Source organism: Leuciscus leuciscus (assembly GCF_965113295.1).
Source record: "Leuciscus leuciscus genome assembly, chromosome: 22".
Classification (NCBI taxonomy): Eukaryota; Metazoa; Chordata; class Actinopteri; order Cypriniformes; family Leuciscidae; genus Leuciscus; species Leuciscus leuciscus.
In genome coordinates, this window is record NC_138746.1 from 11,374,094 (window position 1) to 11,393,133 (window position 19,040).

Here is a 19,040-nt window from a genome sequence, read left to right on the forward strand (position 1 = left end):
CACTTGTACACACAGGAGAACAGAAACATGTTGTCAATGCTGCCCTCGAGACTTTTATTAATAAATTAACTTACTAATACATTAATTAATCGCTACTGAATCGCTACATTATATTACTCAGCAAGGAGGAAGTAACATTGCTGTTTTTGAAATAATTTAATCAAACATCAATGAAAGCTTTAGCTTGTCAAAGCGGGCAAATGACCATGGTATAAGCGGGATAATTCATGTCTAACTGTGCACTAAATGATTTGAATGCACTCCGCAGGCTCCGTTTCACGTTGGCCGGTAATTTGCCTCCACGTTATGCATTAAAACGGTTTATTGCACAGCTACCCATGGATTATCTCTTAAAAACATACCTCAAATAAAGTTGCAAATTAATTTAAAAAAAATTGTTACGCTGTACAGCATGAAAGATACACTTATAAATGCATTGTTTCTCAGATGTTTTGTATGAACTTGTTTATCCAAGTTACAAGACAGACTCACCAATGAGACCAGAGTACGACAGCAAGCAGTCAGCGTAGTTCTCCTTCAGACAACCAGAGAGAGAGCGGGGCTCAGACTGACAGTTAGTGAAGAAATCAGCCAGACGAGACCTGAAACACCAAATACACGCTTTATATAGAATAGTTATCACCTTTTCTTGACATCTATTCTGGTACAATGAGTACTAGCAACATTACTTTATAATTAAATACTGTTCATTATAAATTAAATAAAACATATGTTGCCAAATCTGTGTTTGTGAAGCAAACAACACACACAGTTCTTGGCTGTTAAATGTGTTGGAAGACTCTCAGCAGCAGTCTGTCATAGTGTTAAGGACGGAGAAGGAATGTGTAAATGAATGTGCTGTGCCGTGTGTCCTAAGACACATGGTGTTGGAATAGTGTGGGATCTTTGCACAACTACACAGAAGCTCTTGGTACAGCTAGGGGCTACACCTAGCATCAAAATGATCATGGGTACATAAACAGGATAGATATAAAGAGAAAGACAAATAATGAGAAAAAAAGCGAGCAGAATGGAGAATGTGAACTGTACAGACCCGGAGCACAAGTGCAAATATATTCCATTTATTTGTATAAGTGTCTGAGTGTGCCCCCAGAATGCCAAGCGGTGGCTCTTCTGATTGAGCAGGGTCATTAGCTATCGCTCTCTCTGTGCCTAAAGACGTTTGCTTGGCAAAACTACATCCACGTTGTGCCAATGAATCCTTAACAAGCCACTTAGAGGACTCTGGGGTTGCTTCCTTCCTGCACAAACCAGATTTAGGGCTGCAGTTTTTATTGCTAGACTTCAATAATCACCTCGATTGTCCTCGCAATGTGCTCTCCTGCCTTACCTTAATAAACACTTTATTTCCCAATAGATGCAGCTTAGCTGCTCATGGCCATTTCTGTCCCTAGTGGTGAATATGTGTTAATACAGATGGCGTGTTATTACAGATGACATGTTGTGATCTTGCCTCTCAGATTCAGTGATGCATTTCTTAGCACCTCTAAATAGCTCATTTTGCACTGCCATGTGTTAATACACACAAGATAAGTGTTGCCGTGAAGTGTGGATATATGGACTTTACTACTACAGTATATATGTAGTGAAATGCTTCTCTTTTCTGCAGTTTTGTAATGTAATAATATAAAAAATAATGATATACTATTATAACAATTTAAAGGAACACTCCACCGTTTTTTGAAATAGGGCTTATTCACTTTCTTTCCTACATTTAGATAGGTGGGCAAATGCATTTTTGTCTCAGTGCATGCATTGTTTTAGTTTGACAGGGTCGGCGCTAGCTTAGCTTAGCACAATGAATGGAATCCTTTGTTGCCAGCTAGCATGTCCTGAGTAAAAGTGATATAAAAAAAAAAAAAACCCACCTAATTACTTCTTGTGGCCTGCGTATTCACAACAAGTACAAATAGTGATGCAGATTAACACTAGGCGATTTCCTAGGCAGATATTGACTTATATATTAAGGACTATATTAGGGGGAAGCACAGGCGAAGCACTGCTACTTGGGCGTGATATCTCTGCGCCCAAGTAGCAGTGCTTCACCTGTGCTTCCCCCTAATATAGTCCCAAGTCAATATCTGCATAGGAAATCGTCTAGTGTTAATCTGCATCGCTATTTGTACTTGTTGTGAATACGCAGGCCACAAGAAGTAATTAGGTGGGTTTTTTTAATTTTTTATATCACTTTTACTCAGGACATGCTAGCTGGCAACAAAGGATTCCATTCATTATGCTAAGCTAAGCTAGCGCCGACCCTGTCAAACTAAAACAATGCATGCACTGAGACAAAAATGCATTTGCCCACCTATCTAAATGTAGGAAAGAAGGTGAATAAGCCCTATTTCAAAAAACGGTGGAGTGTTCCTTTAAGTAAAAAGCAGACTTTATTTTATATATGTAGTTGTGTTCAGAATTATTGTTCCTCTTGGTAAATATGAGCAAAGCAGGCTGTGAAAATAAATCTGCATTGTTTATCCTTTTGATCGATCATCCAAAAATGTACATCTATGAAATCTAACCTTTCACTGAAGTAAAATGTTAATGATTTATTATTTTATTAGAACTTCATTAACCTAACAATATTAAGAAAATGCTCAAGAGAATAACATTTTAAGATGCCTTTTGTAAACCAGTTCAGACCTGCAGATGTAGTTGGTCTTGCATGATGCTTGCAGTGTCAGGCAGTTGGGCCTTTCCTTGTCCTCATATGAACAGGCTGGCACGATGGTCTGGCGTCTGCGCTCAGAGCAGGCCGACTGATCCCCAAGAGGACACGAGCAGAAGAGCATACCGTAGCTGTGCTTGGGCGGCACCTTGTCGAAGAACTGTCGCAGGGCCTTGTGGCACTTCCGTTTGTTGCAGACTTCAGCCGTTGAGACTCGACTTGTGCAGGGGCTTATGTAAGCTGAACGGTATTTCTTACAGGTGTCGTTTAGGTTGCAGGCCTTTGCTGCATTCAAGCAGTTGTTCTCCTTTGCTAGCGCAGGCTCACCTGCAGAGACAGAGAATACACAATATAACTAAAATGAATTGGTGAAGTGTGTTCCTATTGACTGTAGTGTACAGTATTTAACAGTGTTAAGTTTGACAGCAAACTTTGATTTAGTTTTAGTCATAGTCTGTCATATTTTAGTCATCTAAACTGTTTTAGTCTAGTTTTAGTCAACTAAATATCATAAGATTTTAGTCGACTACATTTATAGTAAATATAATGGGTTTAGTTACATTTTAATGCATCAATTCAGCATTACTCTAAAATCTCCAAACTCATTATACACTCTTTTGAACATCCAATACAGACAGATTTAACTGCTTTGACATATAACATGTCTTTATCTTAAAATTAAATAAAACCACTTCTTATAAAGAAACAAGAACATGTTCTTCTTTTCAATTGATATATGTATTCTTTATAACAAAATTGCATTGAAGATTCTTCAGTCTTCCAAGCAGACATTTATTTGCGTACATTAAAAATAAAGATTAAAGCTATTAAAGTTATTCAGTCAAGAGCATTGAGTGATTCTCTTTTTCTTTTGTTGTTTGATTAACATTAATGACAGGCAGCAGCAGGTTTATTAGACTGCTGTCACTTTAAGGCGAATACTGTACACAAATCCAAAACACTGATTCACATCCAATATTCTCCCAACTGTTTACGTTTAAGACATAACCGACTGTTTACGTGAATACTCGCCGAAACTTTTGTATGTATTAGTCCATTCAAGCGCGAAAAGATGCAAAAGAGAATTCAATTCAGTACTCGTACTGTCTGAAAATCGGCTTTCTGAAAGACGGACTGAATTGAGCTCTCTTTCGCGGCGTCACACTTTTTCAGATTTATCTATATGTCTGCTCTTTCTCCCAGATGTTCACACTGAATGTTTTATGAGACATGCAGCAAGTGTATGCCAACTTATATCCCGCAGGGTAGATCAGCACGTTACAATTTAATTGTGCTTATCAGAAGCCAATCAGAATCAATAGCCAATTACAGACACTCTCTTTCTTTGAAGTCTTTTGAGGCGGGGTTTTGCAGAGAGGGTGTGTGGTTGAAATGAGCATAATCAGCAGATTACATCACCTTTAAATCTGTAAAAATAAATAAATAACGACAAATATATGTAAACTAAAAAAAAAAAAAAAAATAGAGTCCATAAAAGAAATAAAAAAAGAAAGCAGAACAAACAGACAATGAAAAACAAACAGTCTGATACTATCCACAGCTCTGAAACCCCTGCTCCACCAAAAAATAAAAAAAATAAAAAATTAATCTTTCATTTGAATACCCCACGGCACTGTCAGGCATGTGAATTAATCATCCCTATTTCTGCAGGTCTGCCAAAACACAGAGGCTGTTTATAAGGAACCTGTTTTTTGTTTTAGGCTGTTTTTTTTTATGTTAAATGAAACAGTGCTCGTCCCTCTGGATCCCTGCAGCCTAAACAAACAGTCATCTTGGCCGAACAGGGGAGTCATCAAAGCGGCCAGCACGGCTCTTCTCTCGCCTGTCAGCTGCGGCTAATTGCTGGCTTTCTAGAACATTCCACCATTAACTAACATTTCTGGAGACTTGCTGAGCTACAGCAGCAGTTTGGTTTATAATGAGAGCCAATTAAAAACAAGAGATGGGTTGTATTAGAGCGAGGGTGGAGCGTACATGTGCATGTGTGTGTAAGGCCAGTGCTAATAAGATGGCTGTCTTTAAGGGAGCCCAGGAGGAGACTGTATCCACAGAGCCTCTAGCAGCAGGAGGTGATGTCATTTGCTCAGGTAAGTCATGTTGGATCAGACCAAGGCTAAAAACAAGTGTATGAAATGGCTTAAGCCACTTTTCCACAATCTCCAACATTAGCGTATAATACGATTGTCGCATTTCGCCCCCTAGTGGCAGTCGCACAGAAGTTTTTTAATTGTTCGTGAAGCAGCCGTTTACCTTCGCTTATGTAAAATGAATGAATGATGAATGTATGAATAAATCCACACAAAACAAATAGGCCTACATCTGAAAGAAAAGCACAGAAGGTTTTCTAGGGATAATCAATGTAAATTATTATGTAAAAATGATTATTTCTGCCCATTTTACAGAAATAATAATTAGTAATTCTCACCTCACGCTCATAGTTTTGATTATAATGCATCACATTGGGTCGCACATGACCTAAAAAATTCCCATACACAGGAACTCCATTAAAATCTCTCCATTCGAAATTAATGACATCCAGTCTGTATTTGTTGGACATAGTGAAAAGGAGGCTTAAAATTGTGCACAATGCAAAGCAAAATGTAGTAATATTTTATCAAAACCTATCCAAACTTCTGCCTCTGAAATGCCTTAAATAATGTCATAAATCCCTCTTTACCCTTTTGACCCCTTCCAATACCTGACTTCTTGTGGTATGTAGCTTTTCATGATCTAATCAATTCCTGTCCTGGATCTTTTCTTGTTGAATGTCCTGCTTCACTCAGAAATTGTGTAAGTACAATAGCAGGGTATATACAGAAATTCTTAAGTTGAATTTAATACCTTTTAATACCTTTTTTAATACCTTCACAATATTTTTTAATACCAGCGCGACTTCAAGATGCAACTGTAGCGGTGTAAAGCAATGAAATATCTTTCCAAAAATAATAAAACATTTCATCACAATTTAATGAGGTGATTATAACTTAACTTCAACCCTGGACTCAAAAACCAACAGAGACAGATAGAGGTTGGTGGCCGATCCTGTCTTGCCCCGTTTTTTTTTTTTTTTTTAAGCTGTGATTTTACCACTTGATTTCATAGCTTTGTAAGATAAAATCCTTCTTTGCTAGACCTGATAATTATTTTGGTCTATAATCATATCAATATCAAAAAGTAGAATAAAAAAGTAGCATTAAAAAGTTTATTTTAACTAAGTCTAACTTTCTACCATAAACTGTACAATTGAATAAAATTAGCTGCCAGATAAAAAATTAGCTATTAGATAACTTGCTTTGCACTTTTTTTTTTCTGGTTTCACCTCACTCCAGTCTAAACTAAATGATTTTTTTTTTTTGGGGTAATGTTTCTACACATTATGATATAAGTAACCTGAAAATACTACGTAGTTTACATGCATGAATACATGAATTGTTTATGTTACTTAACAGTGCATTAACTAATGTTAACAAATACAACTTTTGATTTCAATAATGTAGGCTACTAGTAAATGGTGAAATTAACATTAAGAAAGATTAATTAATGCTGTAGAAGTGCAGTTTATTAATAGTTAATGTTAATTAATGTAGTTGACTAGAGTTTAATTAATGGAACCATATTGTAAAATGTTACCGAAAATGTTAGAAGAAGATAAGGCAATTTATTTTAGCACAATTCACACCCAATGGTAATTCAAGAAATACATCTCCGAATGCGCCACGTGAAACTTCGGTCTTCCGACCTTTTACCATCGTGTCAATAGATTTTGATTAATTTGAGCGAGAGAGAGCAAGAGTGGAGAGAGTGCGCGCGCGCGACCGGGGCTCTCTCTGTTCTTTCAGTTAACATGTCATGCACCCTGTCACGAGCGCAGCAGTCATCTACATTAGGCTACTCACCGATCAAATAAGGCTTTGGCGGGCGCCAAAAAAAATTCAGTGCAGCAGAAACCCCGATGTCTCTAATTACTGAAATAGAAGCGAACTCGCGAACAGGTTTGGCAGCAAGCAGGGATGCAAACACATGTATGGTCAAAAAAGAGAGAGGTTATCGAAGCCCTCGCCCTGCGGCAAATTTCCAGATACTTACATAATTGTGATGAATTTAGTTATTATTTTGCAGTGTAAGATTACAGTTAACACCTTTAAATATTACATAAATGTATTATGTATTTTTATTAAACTTAATGAGTGTATAAATCAGCAGCAAAAAGTAATTCTTGAAAAAATCTGCACAGTAATTTTATAAAATCTAAACATGTTAATAAAAACAAATTAGTACTCTTATAAAATTCAATCAGGCAATCATACATTTCACAATTTTATATTATATATTAATGTCAAGAATTCAGAAGTGTATATATTTATATAGCCTACACTACACAGAAATAATATGCAATTAAATTATGCTTATTTTAAATGTATTGAGCAGGCTAGGTATAAAAACAAGTAATAAAAACTCGGTGAGTGTTTTAGCGCAATTTTCTCACCTCATGGGATCACAACACTAAGAGATAGTAAATCTTTTCCTGGATTTTTTTTTGTGCGTTCCCGAGATTAGACCTTCCTTAACATAATGCCGAAAACCCGAAGTCTCTAGGTGGTCTGGTTGAGGAGTAGATAGAAGTGCAAGATTGGTGCGCACAGACGCACAGAACAGAAATCATGAGTTAACAAGCACAATTTTGTCCGGTGGAAAATTGCGCTAAAAAATATAGGCTTTTAATAATCTTTCAGTGCGCAAAACCATGATAATATGAAACGCTTCAAAACAGAGCGCACAAAGCGCGTATGCACATCGCGGGTGCAGAATGATGTGCTCAAAGCAACATGGAGTCACAGTGTGCAGCGCTGCGCTGAACAAGTTCGCATTTAAAAGTTCACGGCACAAAGCGAAGAAATGTCGAGCGCACAAATCCTAGCGTATATCTGTCCAGCAGTTTATTGATCATTTGTTTCACAGTTTTAAATTCCAGTTATTGTGCGTTTGATGCCGATTCATTGTCCTTGTGATGTGTGTGATCTAACAAGCACACGGTAGTGAGTCGTTTAAAAACAGCAACAAACTCCAACAAAATAAAGTAATTTTATGCAAATCCACAGCCTTTTATCTACAGATCATGCATTATAATGTAAATATATCGGAGAGAGTTTTACCGTGCATCCAACCGGAAGAGGCGCGCGCGCTGTTTGAATACTGAATTGAGTGATTGACAGCCGCAGAGGAGGGAAACCGAGTTTCCGTAAACTTTAATGATGTAAATAGACTTCTGTCCCTCACATTAAGCTATGGAATGACTTCAGATGACTTTGTCACCCAAACTGACGTGAAAAAAAGCGGGAGGCGCCGAAAAGTGCGCTGTTTGCATCCCTGAGCAAGCCAGCCGGGTCCCAAGTTTGTTTCAGCGCGCGCGCGAACGAAAACCACGTCACATGATATCGCTCAGGTTCTACTCGCAACATATAAATAAATCCATGCGAATTTTAGAAGAAAGGCCTGCACTTAACACAAATTGAAACTCATAGGCCTAGCTGGATGGGGGTTTGAAAATTTAATACCTCGACAGATGACGTTTATTACTTTTTAATACTTTTTAATGGCCTTAATTTTGGCTAATTTCATTTACTACCTTTTAATACTTTTTACAACCCCGCGGACACCCTGAATAGACTGGTAACAGTTTTGCGGTACGCTTCTGATAATGATGCACAATAATAAGTAGATAAATTAGATCAGTGCTGAGTGATGACTGTCTCTATAACAAGTTAATGTCAGTCTGTGCTGAAGTCAATAGCATAACAAAATCATTAAAAAGTCTGAGGTCAGCAAGACTTCATCAAAAAAAAAAAAAAAAAAAGGAAAGAAAATAAGAAATTAACAATCAGCAAGGATGCATTAAACACATTTATAATGTTACAAGAGATAACACTTTTTTTTTTTAAATGCTGTTCTTTTGAACTTTCTATTCATCAAATAATTCTGAAAAAAAAACTGCATTAAGGTTTCAACTAAAATATAAAGCAGCAAAACTGTTAATATAAAGCAACAAGAAATGTTAATTGAGCATTTTTCAAATAATTGCAGCCTTGGTGAGCATACAAAACTTCCTTTCAAAAACATAAAACACAAATCTTTAAATAAAAAACAGTAGTGTATCATTATGAGATGCACTATGACCCCTTGACCTTCCATAGAACATTGTAAAACAACACCGCTCCACTCCATCTGTTAGCGGTCTGGACTGTAATTCAACACACACACGCACACGCACACACACACACACACACACACACACACACACACACACACACACACACACACACGCACGCACGCACGCACGCACGCACGCACACGCACGCACAAGCATGCACAAGCATGTACACACATTTAACGTCTATCTGCCCAGACAACATCTGCCCATTCAAGCCCTTCAGCACAGAAAAGTCTCTGTCTCTCTGTTTTGCTCTCTGAGAGTGGGTGCTTATCTTTGTGTGGAAGAAAAAGTGGAATGCAATCTCGCCTATTCATAAACAGTGTGATGTTCTCAGTCAGAGCATCAGACATGCACACAAACTTTCACACAGACACTCAAAGAAAAAAAAAGACATTCTCTGTGTGTGTGAGTGTTTGTGTGTGTGTGTGTGTGCGATGTGCCCTTCTGATCTGATGCCCTGAGGCTGACAAGAATAAAATACCTATTCTGTGGCTTGGCACAAAGGGCTTCAGGTTGAAACAATCCTCTTCAGCTGTCTTCATCTTTCACCTCTTGTATGAACCCTTAGTACCAGATGTCACACAGAAGAGACTGACCAAATCACACATGAATGAATGAATGAATGAATGAGGCATATATATAGTGCTTTCATATGTACTACTGTACACCCAAAGCGCTTTACAATCCAGTCAGGGGATCTCTCCTCAACCACCACCAGTGTACAGCATCCACTTGGATGATATGACGGCAGCCACAGTACAACGGCGCCGGTGCACTCACCACACACCAGCTAGGTGGAGAGGTGAGAGAGTGATAGAGCCAATTCAATGGATGGGGATTATTAGGAGGCCATGACTGGCAAGGGCTATGGGATGGAATTTAGCCACGACACCGGGGTTACACCCCTACTCTTTACGAGAAGTGACATGGGATTTTTAATGACCACAGAGAGTCAGGACCTCGGTTTAACATCTCATCCGAAGGACGGGGCTTGTTACAGTATAGTGTCCCCATCACTTTACTGGGGTGTTAGGAACACACACAATCCATATAACCAGTGTCTAACATTTACACTCGTCAAGCACCACATAAAAGTAAAAAGGGGCAATGGCGGGTAAATAAAACATATTTACTTGCAGTTAGTTGGTAATTGTGTGAAGAATTGCTATATAATACAAGGTTTAAACCCAATTGTAATAGCAATTTAAACTTTTTTTACTAAATCTACAAAATCTGCGGGAATTAGTAAAATGATGCTCAATACAAGCACAATTTAACCGGAGCGAATGAGACACGTACTGTAAGTGAGAGGAGGCGGGTGTGTGTCAATTCACCATCGGAGAGAAGATAGCGAGAACACGCAGCTGATGTTTTCGCCTGTGCCGCTGGACACAAAACGGACCAGCATGGAACTGGAAAGACGTGAGACTGACGGGCCGGTCACCAGGCCGGGCTGATCATGAGGAAAATCTTCAGATTCCGGTCCCTGCCTAGTCGATCAGTGCATCTCGAAATCACACATTCACCCAACACCTCACACACACTGGCCATCTTGCCTGGTAGGTAGAGCACGAACCCCCTCCCCTACTATGTCTCATCTCTGATACAGGCTAAAATTGATTAGTGTCTCCTATTTCCTTCCTCTTTTGGCTCTAATTTTCAATTTGCAGGAGAATCAGTCTGAATAATGACCTTGAATGCTATTAGCAAACCTGAGTATTTACAGATCTGCTTCTTGTGTTTTATTTGGACCAATGTTATCATCTGTTCTTTCCTTGAGCCAGTACAATAGTGATGCAACTGTGGTGTAAGTAAAGTTTTTTTTTTCAAGATTTTTTTATTTATTTATATTGATTTACATTAAACAATAAATTGGAGCCTTTGTGCAGCAGATAGAATGTGTGTTCTTTAGAAGGTGGAGCTCACATTATCTCACAGGTTTGTGTTCCTGTAGCAGCTCAACCTGCAAAGTACATGTAAGGCACTAGCAACAGCAAATACATGGGTTCAATTCTCAGATAGATAGAATGGCTGGATGGATATAAAAAGGCAAAAAACTCCAAAATATAAATGAAAACAATTAACTTGTTTTGCCAATGCGTAGCAATACAGAGAACATACATGTTCCAATTCAATAAAATGAGAGCAAAGGCACTGTAGTCACTCTTTTAATTCTCTCTCTCGTCTTTTAACATACTTTCTCTCCAGGATCAGAAAACAGAGGCCTGATTAAATCCTAATAAAAGCCTCACCTGAGGGTTAATGGGAAACGTACAGTGAAACGAGGAGGGGAGGCCAGCACGCTCCTCTCCTACGTTATCTGGAACTGTAATGTCACCAGCGATTAGCGGAGAGGTCGTGGATTTGATTAAAACACCACCGTGATTAGAACCTGATGTCCTCTTGAGTGTGTGCACTGTGTGTATGTGTGTGTGTTAGTCTCTCACTATAACTTTTTATGTGCCTTTCAGGTGATTGTTTCTATAATTGTCTCATCATTTGCTTTCTCTGCAGTCCAGTGACTGAAAACAAAGACATTTTAATAAGACTAAAAGGATGGGAAACATTAACAAATACTTCGAATGACACTGCTGGTGTGTGTCCAGGTTTTCTCTCCCTGTGTTCATCCAGATGTAGATTCCTCACTGGAGATGTTTGATAATATAAGGTAAGGACTGTGATTGATAATGTGTTGTAATTAGTCAGCTATATAGGGGCTCTGCCAAAGCCCTGTGCAGTCCTTATGAACACCTTATGAATAAAATAAATACAAAAGCATATAATAAAATAAATACAACTGAAACATCATGCAATAAAAACTACGAGTAACAGGTCATTTTGTTGATGGCTTCTTTTCCTAGCGTTGAGTTCAGTAGCCTCACCCACAGCAAAATCTCATTGGTCCAAAATCCTAATCCCAATAACTGTACATTAAACATTAAAAATATTCTCACCACTGGTATTCAGTACAAGAGCTTTTTCTTTGTTTACCATCAGTGAACCAGAGAAGCCACATGGTTGGAAAGAAGACCCTCTTTTCTCCTGTCTTTTGGTTCTTTGTAGTGCTTAATAAACTCTCTGTTTCTGCAAACAATCCTCCAGTGTAATAACCGTAAATGAAACAGTAGCCGTCCTATAACTCAAGACCTCTGTAATTGATCCCTGCAGCCCTTGTTTCTGTCTCTCCTCACGCTTTCGATCAAGGTGGCATGCTCTCGGAGAAGGACATTCCTCTAAGATATTTCTTCGGGGTGCATAGGGTTTCGGCAGTGATTGGTTAAATCCTAGGGTAATGGTGGGTTTGGTAAGGAAACCGGTGTTGACAAGATTATGTTGGCTTAGAAAATATGATACTTAGTATTAGTAACAGTTTGACTAAATCTGAGTAAAATAGCAATTGATGCCTTGGCTATGTGATTAGCCTGAAAGACTTATGAGCAGTACCCATTTTATTTTTTAATATGGCAGATATCTTCACTCCCATCTTCACTCCCACCAAAATGGGAGGTTGTTTGAGAAGTTAACATCCCTCACACACATACACACTCCCTCCAGCTTTAGCTTCACCATCCTGCTAGAACTTTCGAATGATGAGGATTCATGGCCCAGACTGCCTGCTCGATCCTGGCCCTGTACACAAACATGATCTGTGAGGCATTAATATGCACAGCCCCCCCTCCCCAGCCTGTCACAGAGATATACTGTTCTAGCCCCAGAGTACCGGCACACTAAGAGACCTCCGTTTCAGGGGAAGTTATACTAGTGAGAATCATTAGACCTGCTGCTGTATTTGCATGGATGCAAGAGATAGTAGAGCTGTGATCTATTTCCCATGATTGGATGTGATGAAATAGAGCATACAAATAGAATGTTGCTGAATCATAGTCCAAACAAGTACCCTTTGACCATGTACAAATAAGAAAATACTGTTCTTGTTTGAAAAAGAATATAGAGAAATTAATGTATTTTTCATTCATTGTTTAAACAGAAAAGAGTTTAGAATTTGTGGTCAATATAAGAAAAAACTGATCAAGTCCAAAAAGTGTGGGGCTGTATGTAGTATTTTTTTAATAAAAACAGTAAAATTTTGAAATATTATTACAATTTCTATTTTAATATATTTTAAAATGTAATTTTTTCAGTGATAGCAAAGTGAAATTTTCATCAGCCATTACTCCAATCTTCAGTGTCACATGATCCTTCAGAAATCAATCTGAGGTGCGTTTCCCGTACAACTATATAGCTCGCTGCTTAACTACCATAGTACGATGCATCGTTGGAGAAATCAACTAGCTAGTCACGACTGTTTCCCGAAACCGTATGTCGCAAAGTATCGTTGAACCACGTTGGTTTATGACGTCTCGCACGTGCTGGACTAATAACTTATTTTAATTAATCTGTTTGAGATCGAATTAACGCTAGATTTTGTCATATAAGTTACAGACATGGCATCTGAAGACCATTTCTAATTTTTCTCAGTTATTTTGCTTTATTACCAGACTCAATATTTGGCTCGTTCTTACATAGTAGAGCACGTTCGCACATGCGCAGCCTTCAAAAACGGTGCTTTAAATCTCTTGACAAACTAAAAGACGTAAATTACATTTGTATGTATTCTAAATAAATAACACGGGTTGTACTGAATGTCAGCTTGCTTATTTTGCTAAAGATAAGGATTTATTCAGTCTACATCTCATGTAAACTAGAAACTATGCTTCTAACCACAGCTCGAGAGCTGTCGTTCCAACTATACAAGTTTGCTATGCTGTTTGCGAACGTACGTTGGAATGATGGTTTCGGGGAACACCAAATCGTTGAACTATGCTGATAACGACGGAACTTGCGACCATAGTTGGCTAACGATGCTTTCGGGAAACGCAGCCCTGATAGGCTGATTTTGTGCTCAAGAAACATTTTAGGCTTGTTCGACTTCATGCAGCTCTGCGCAGACCGATCGGCGGCTGACTTGAAGCAGTGCATGCCGGTTAGAAATTTTGTCCGACTTGATACAGCGCCGACGCCACGTGACTGTGACGTATGCCATCAAAGTACCGCGAGAGCGATTCGAGAGTAGCCGGAGAACTCAGCCAGCACAGCTTCTCAAGAGCGGCTGCACTGGGCTGCAGGAGCTCTGATGATGACACAGCTGTTCCACGATTGGCTGGATTCACCGCATGACAACGATCGCGTGTGTTTCGTTGTGTGTTTCGAACACCTTTAGTTCCTCTAAAGCTCACAAATCAGTTTTGTATAACAGTAAACCCTTTTTCATGTAGTTGCGATGATATATTGTGTCATGTTTATCAAATTAAAACTGATTAAAAAACGTAGACACTTCATTGATAGTAGCTTATGTTGAACTTTATTCTTGTTCAAACAGACGCTGTATGAAGCAGTACATAAAGTATTGAATGAAAATGTCTCTGAAACATCTGTGTATTTGGCAAATATTGCATTTATTTCACTTCAGCTGTGGTAAAGTATGCAAACACCACGTGAGCGGTCACTACGGGAACCAGAAAGTGTCTGACTTCACGTCTCTGTTTGCAGCTCCTCCCCGCCTGCACGCGGCTACTCTCGCCGATCAGTTACAGCCAGCCGCAGCCGATGTTGAACACACCTACAGTAATGTCTTATCAATGTTGAAAACGTTTGTGCTGCTTAATATTTTTGCCGAAACCTAGATAATCCCCCCCCCATGAATAAAGTGTAAAAAGTAACATTTACGAATAAAAGTATGCAATTTTTTTATTTTTTTTATTACTGACCCCAAGCTTTTGAATGTTTATTTATAGTTTATTTAGTAATAGTATATTTAGTATATTTAGAGTGTGTTTATTTATTTATTAATGGAGGTCCTTCACACTAGGCAAGGAAAGATTGTATAGCACATTTCATTCAGTGGTAATTCAATAATAAAAGTTTCATTTAGAAATATATTAAAACAAAACATTAACCTAAACACTTTTCAGCATATATGGATTTTCATGTTTTTTCATTGGTTTCATACATTAAATGTGAACATTTACTGTATTTAAGATTATATTGCAATATTTTCTGTCAAACTGTAATGACCTCAACTTAAAGGTCCCACAATGGCATCAGAAAGACAGTGAGGACCATCTACAGCATAATGAAGCAGGGCATGCAGTTTGCAGGAGCTTAGCTGCAGGTCTTGATAAACATGGCCAAAAACAACATCATCACTGTAAGACTTGAGAAATTAGAAAATGCAGGGCAGTCTGGTTGAGGAACGACCACTCCCTGAGAAGACAAAGGACCTTTCTGGAAATTAACATTTGAACTCTCTCTTGTGAAGTTAGCATCACCATTTGAGACGCAAGTAAGTCTGGGACGGTGATTAATGTAAATTCCCACTGTGAACTCATGTTTAAATTCGAAAAGAGGTTTCTTCTTGGTGTGACAAGGCCAAAGAGGTGTTTTGTTACTGATTTTGACTACGCCACTCCAATTTTGTTTGGGTAGGAGTCCCCAAGTCAATAGAGGGATTTCCCGCTAGGCTATCCAATTAAATGAATAAATTTAAGGCAAGACTGCTATAAAAATTAATACATCGCTTTTATTAAATACATGGATTCTGGTCTCATTCGATTTCTTTCACAAGCTAGCCACATTTAGTAATACAGGGTGGCAGTAGAAGAGACTATGTGGGGTAACAATACTTCAAAAAAAGAAAATATACACAACAAATAAATAAATACAATACACCCCAAAAAGAAATTACAAACTTTCTACACCGCACACTGCGTGCACAAATACACACCAAACTTTCCACACCACATGGGTGTATAAATCAAAATGAGTATCTTCCCCCACTAGTTACTCTGTTGGAAGCTGTTGGAAATGACCTAGCTTGGAGTTCACAAAATAAACCATAAAGAAAATACAACGGATTAATTTCTGGGCCAACAAACAAACAAATAAACAAAATAAACCGATTACAATACCATAATCCTATTAAGAAACTGAAAAATAAAGGTAGGGAAAAACAGTGGTCATTTGCACTGGATGGATCGAATTCTATAAAGAAAAACAATAAGGCAAAAACACATTCTTATTAAAACATACAAGTATTATCTCTAGACATAACATTAGTTCCAACTAGAGACCACGGCCCGTACATCTATTACAAAGTCAATCAATGTTAAAATATGCTAGCTATTCCAGAATTACATGAATAAATAGATACCTTATTTCAAACGCCACAGGAAGTACAACCGTCGTTAATATCCACTGCTCATCTCGTTCAGCATAGCCAATATGAGGGCCTTTAAGGAAACTTCTCTAAAAAGTATTTATTTATTTTAATACATACAAAAAGGTATTTCACCGCTCATTTCGGACAATAAAACAACCTGTTTTGATAAAGGATGAACACTTACGTGCAGTGTGCTGCAATAATTGCTTTTTGGCTGATTTCAGAAACCACAGGAAGTACAATCATTCATATTCATTGCTCATCCCACTCAACATAGCCAATGTGAGGGCCTTTACGGTAAATTCTGTGCAGTGTACTGCAATGGTAACCCAGTGTCCACCACTCATCCAGTCAAACCTTCTCAGCATTAAGGTATTTAGACCACACGTCTAAACAAACCAACAGAGCTTGTTCTTCCAGCGACCGACCATGCCAAACAATTCAAACACTGCAGCCATTCCACCCTTCTTCTTCTTCTTTTTCATTTTATTGGCAACCGCACTTTACAGTGCATTACTGCCATCATCTGGTAGCTTGGAGCTCGGACCAGAAACATTCCTAGCTCTTAATATTTCTAAGCACCCCCCCCCCCCAAAAAAAACAAACAAAAAAAACAAAAAAACACCCACTGGCGCTGCGTGTTCAGCTCCTCCAGCTTCCACCCCATTTCCCTTTAACTCCCGCTTCCCATCCGTAACCTTATTTACCTCCAAATTGACTTACCCTATCTCACACTATACTTCTATACATCTTCTACCTCTCTCTATAAACCTATATACATATTTATCCTACATTCTCTTCATTAAACCAGTATTATTCAAAAACTGAAACAACACAATAACCATACAGTTTCCTATATCTGAATCTAATATATTCTTTAATGTTAACTCTTTCCCTTCATTCTTCCATAATTCTTCTCTTAGCACTTCTCTTTCTTCCTCATAACCATTACAATTAATAAACACATGAGCCATTCCACCCAACAGGAAGTGACATATTTAAAGGGAACTTACACCCTCTACTGATACCCTCAGCAGCGCCCTCTACTGACCTGGCTACATTGGTCTGAGTATTTAGGGAGATGCTGAAGAAGGCTCGTGGCGATTTGTAGCTCAAATTGGCCCGTGATGCTGAGAGTGGCCGAGACTCTCAGCATCATGTATTTTCTAATGTCAGGTTCGCATCTTTTCCCTTTATTCCAGAGCATTTGATGTTTTGTATTTATTGTCTTTGAACTGATTATAAAATTGGCATGATACATTTACCTGACATAATAAATTGTTACATTTGATTTTATTCTGACTGACTCTGCAGTTGTTTTCCCAAGTAGATTAAACGGATTCGTATGTTCCCGCAAGTTTTTCTTCAGATTAGTGACGACTAATATTTGGCATCAATTCAAGTGTACTTGGTTTGCAAAGACAAGAAGTGAATTTCCATTTAGAACAGCAAATGCTGCTTGACCAATCTAAATTTGGGTGTGTCATACCGTAAGTGTACGTGGGAAACCACGGCATGGCCAATCCAAAGCTATTATGAGAGAAGTAATGTTGGTCAACTTATATCTGTAATAGTGGCCATACCTCTACTGAAGTAAACGTTTAAATTAAATTCAAGTGTATGCAATTCCATGGGGGCTATACCAAAGTATATTTGATTGTGTAAATGTGAATGTGACCGATCTCAGGTATATAGCAATTACCTCTGTTTGATGATCAAAACTGACGAGATTGTGATCGTGAGACCCACGTTAAAAACAGAAAACGTGAGGACCTGAGCGACATAGTTTCCTAATCTGAAGCATACTTAAAGCTGCAGTCCGTAGCTTTTTTGGGTTAAAAATTATCCAAAATACATTTTTGAGCAGGTACATAACCAGCCAGTGTTCAAAACTATCTGCTTGCCTTAGCTCGATTCAAAATGGTAAGCTTGTAATAATGTTTTTAATTCCAGTGGCACTGGTGGATTTTCGCTGGAAATTCGAGCATGTCTTTACGTCACATCTGTACACATAAAGAAGGAGTCTCGGCTAGTGGGCTATATTGCCTGTGAGGATGTTGGAGGTGGAGATTTATAGCTTTTTCTCGCAGCACTTGATATATTTAAACTTATCAATTTGATGGCGGATCCAGAAAGGTTCAAACGACAATCACCAGTGACAACTGGAGATTCACCCGTTGTAAAACGCGAAAGACTTCGGAGAAAAAAAGAGACTGCAACCGGCCCATGCGGATAAATATCGGAAGGGCATTAAATGTAGTCATGCAATGCTGATGTTGTTAACATTAACAATTTGAGAACAAAGTATAATTTGCACGGTTTGACGTGATATGATAAGCGACCGTTAGATTTAATCGGCACGATTTACTGCAATGCTTTTTTACCCTTAGTTGGTTAGAACAAAAGTGGATGTTACTTACTTGTTCAGATTACATTTTCCGGTGAAAATTATGTTGGTCATACTTCCAAAAAGTAGAATCTGTGATTGCGAATGACAGTATCCACACCGGCGCGGTGATTGACAGCCGCTAATTCTCCTGAAAACATTGGATTCATCCACGCTGTGCCATGCCGAGGCACAACGCACATAAAGTTGATAATTCCGCGAAAAACTGCAATTGCAGATTTCGAACAGAGATGGCGACAAAGAGGAAAAACTGCGGACTGCAACTTTAAAGAGTTAACCCTCTGGGGTCTGAGCTGTTTTCTGGCCCTGGAGGTGTTCTGACATGCTCTGACATTTGTGCTTATTTTTGTTACTTGTGACATTGTCATGGCTAAATTCTTATTACACTGTATTTAGCACAAACTCTGCTACAATAATATATCAGCAGCATGTGTGTAAAAGTTTGTAGTTTTGAGATAATGACATTTATGCGTGGTTTGTGAAAATACAAAAA

The 19,040-nt window shown here is 38.4% G+C and overlaps 1 protein-coding gene across 2 annotated transcripts in view; it reads right to left on the reverse strand.

The window, feature by feature from the left end:
• gfra1a (gdnf family receptor alpha 1a) overlaps positions 1–19,040 on the reverse strand; it is a 98,416-nt gene that overhangs the window by 16,229 nt on the left and 63,147 nt on the right. For both annotated transcript variants that reach the window (XM_082154147.1, XM_082154148.1), the window contains 2 exons: positions 2,665–3,016; positions 493–602 (listed from right to left, as the gene is read on the reverse strand). In XM_082154147.1, the coding sequence (XP_082010273.1) occupies positions 493–602; positions 2,665–3,016 (462 nt within the window). The remainder of the gene's footprint in view (positions 1–492; positions 603–2,664; positions 3,017–19,040) is intronic.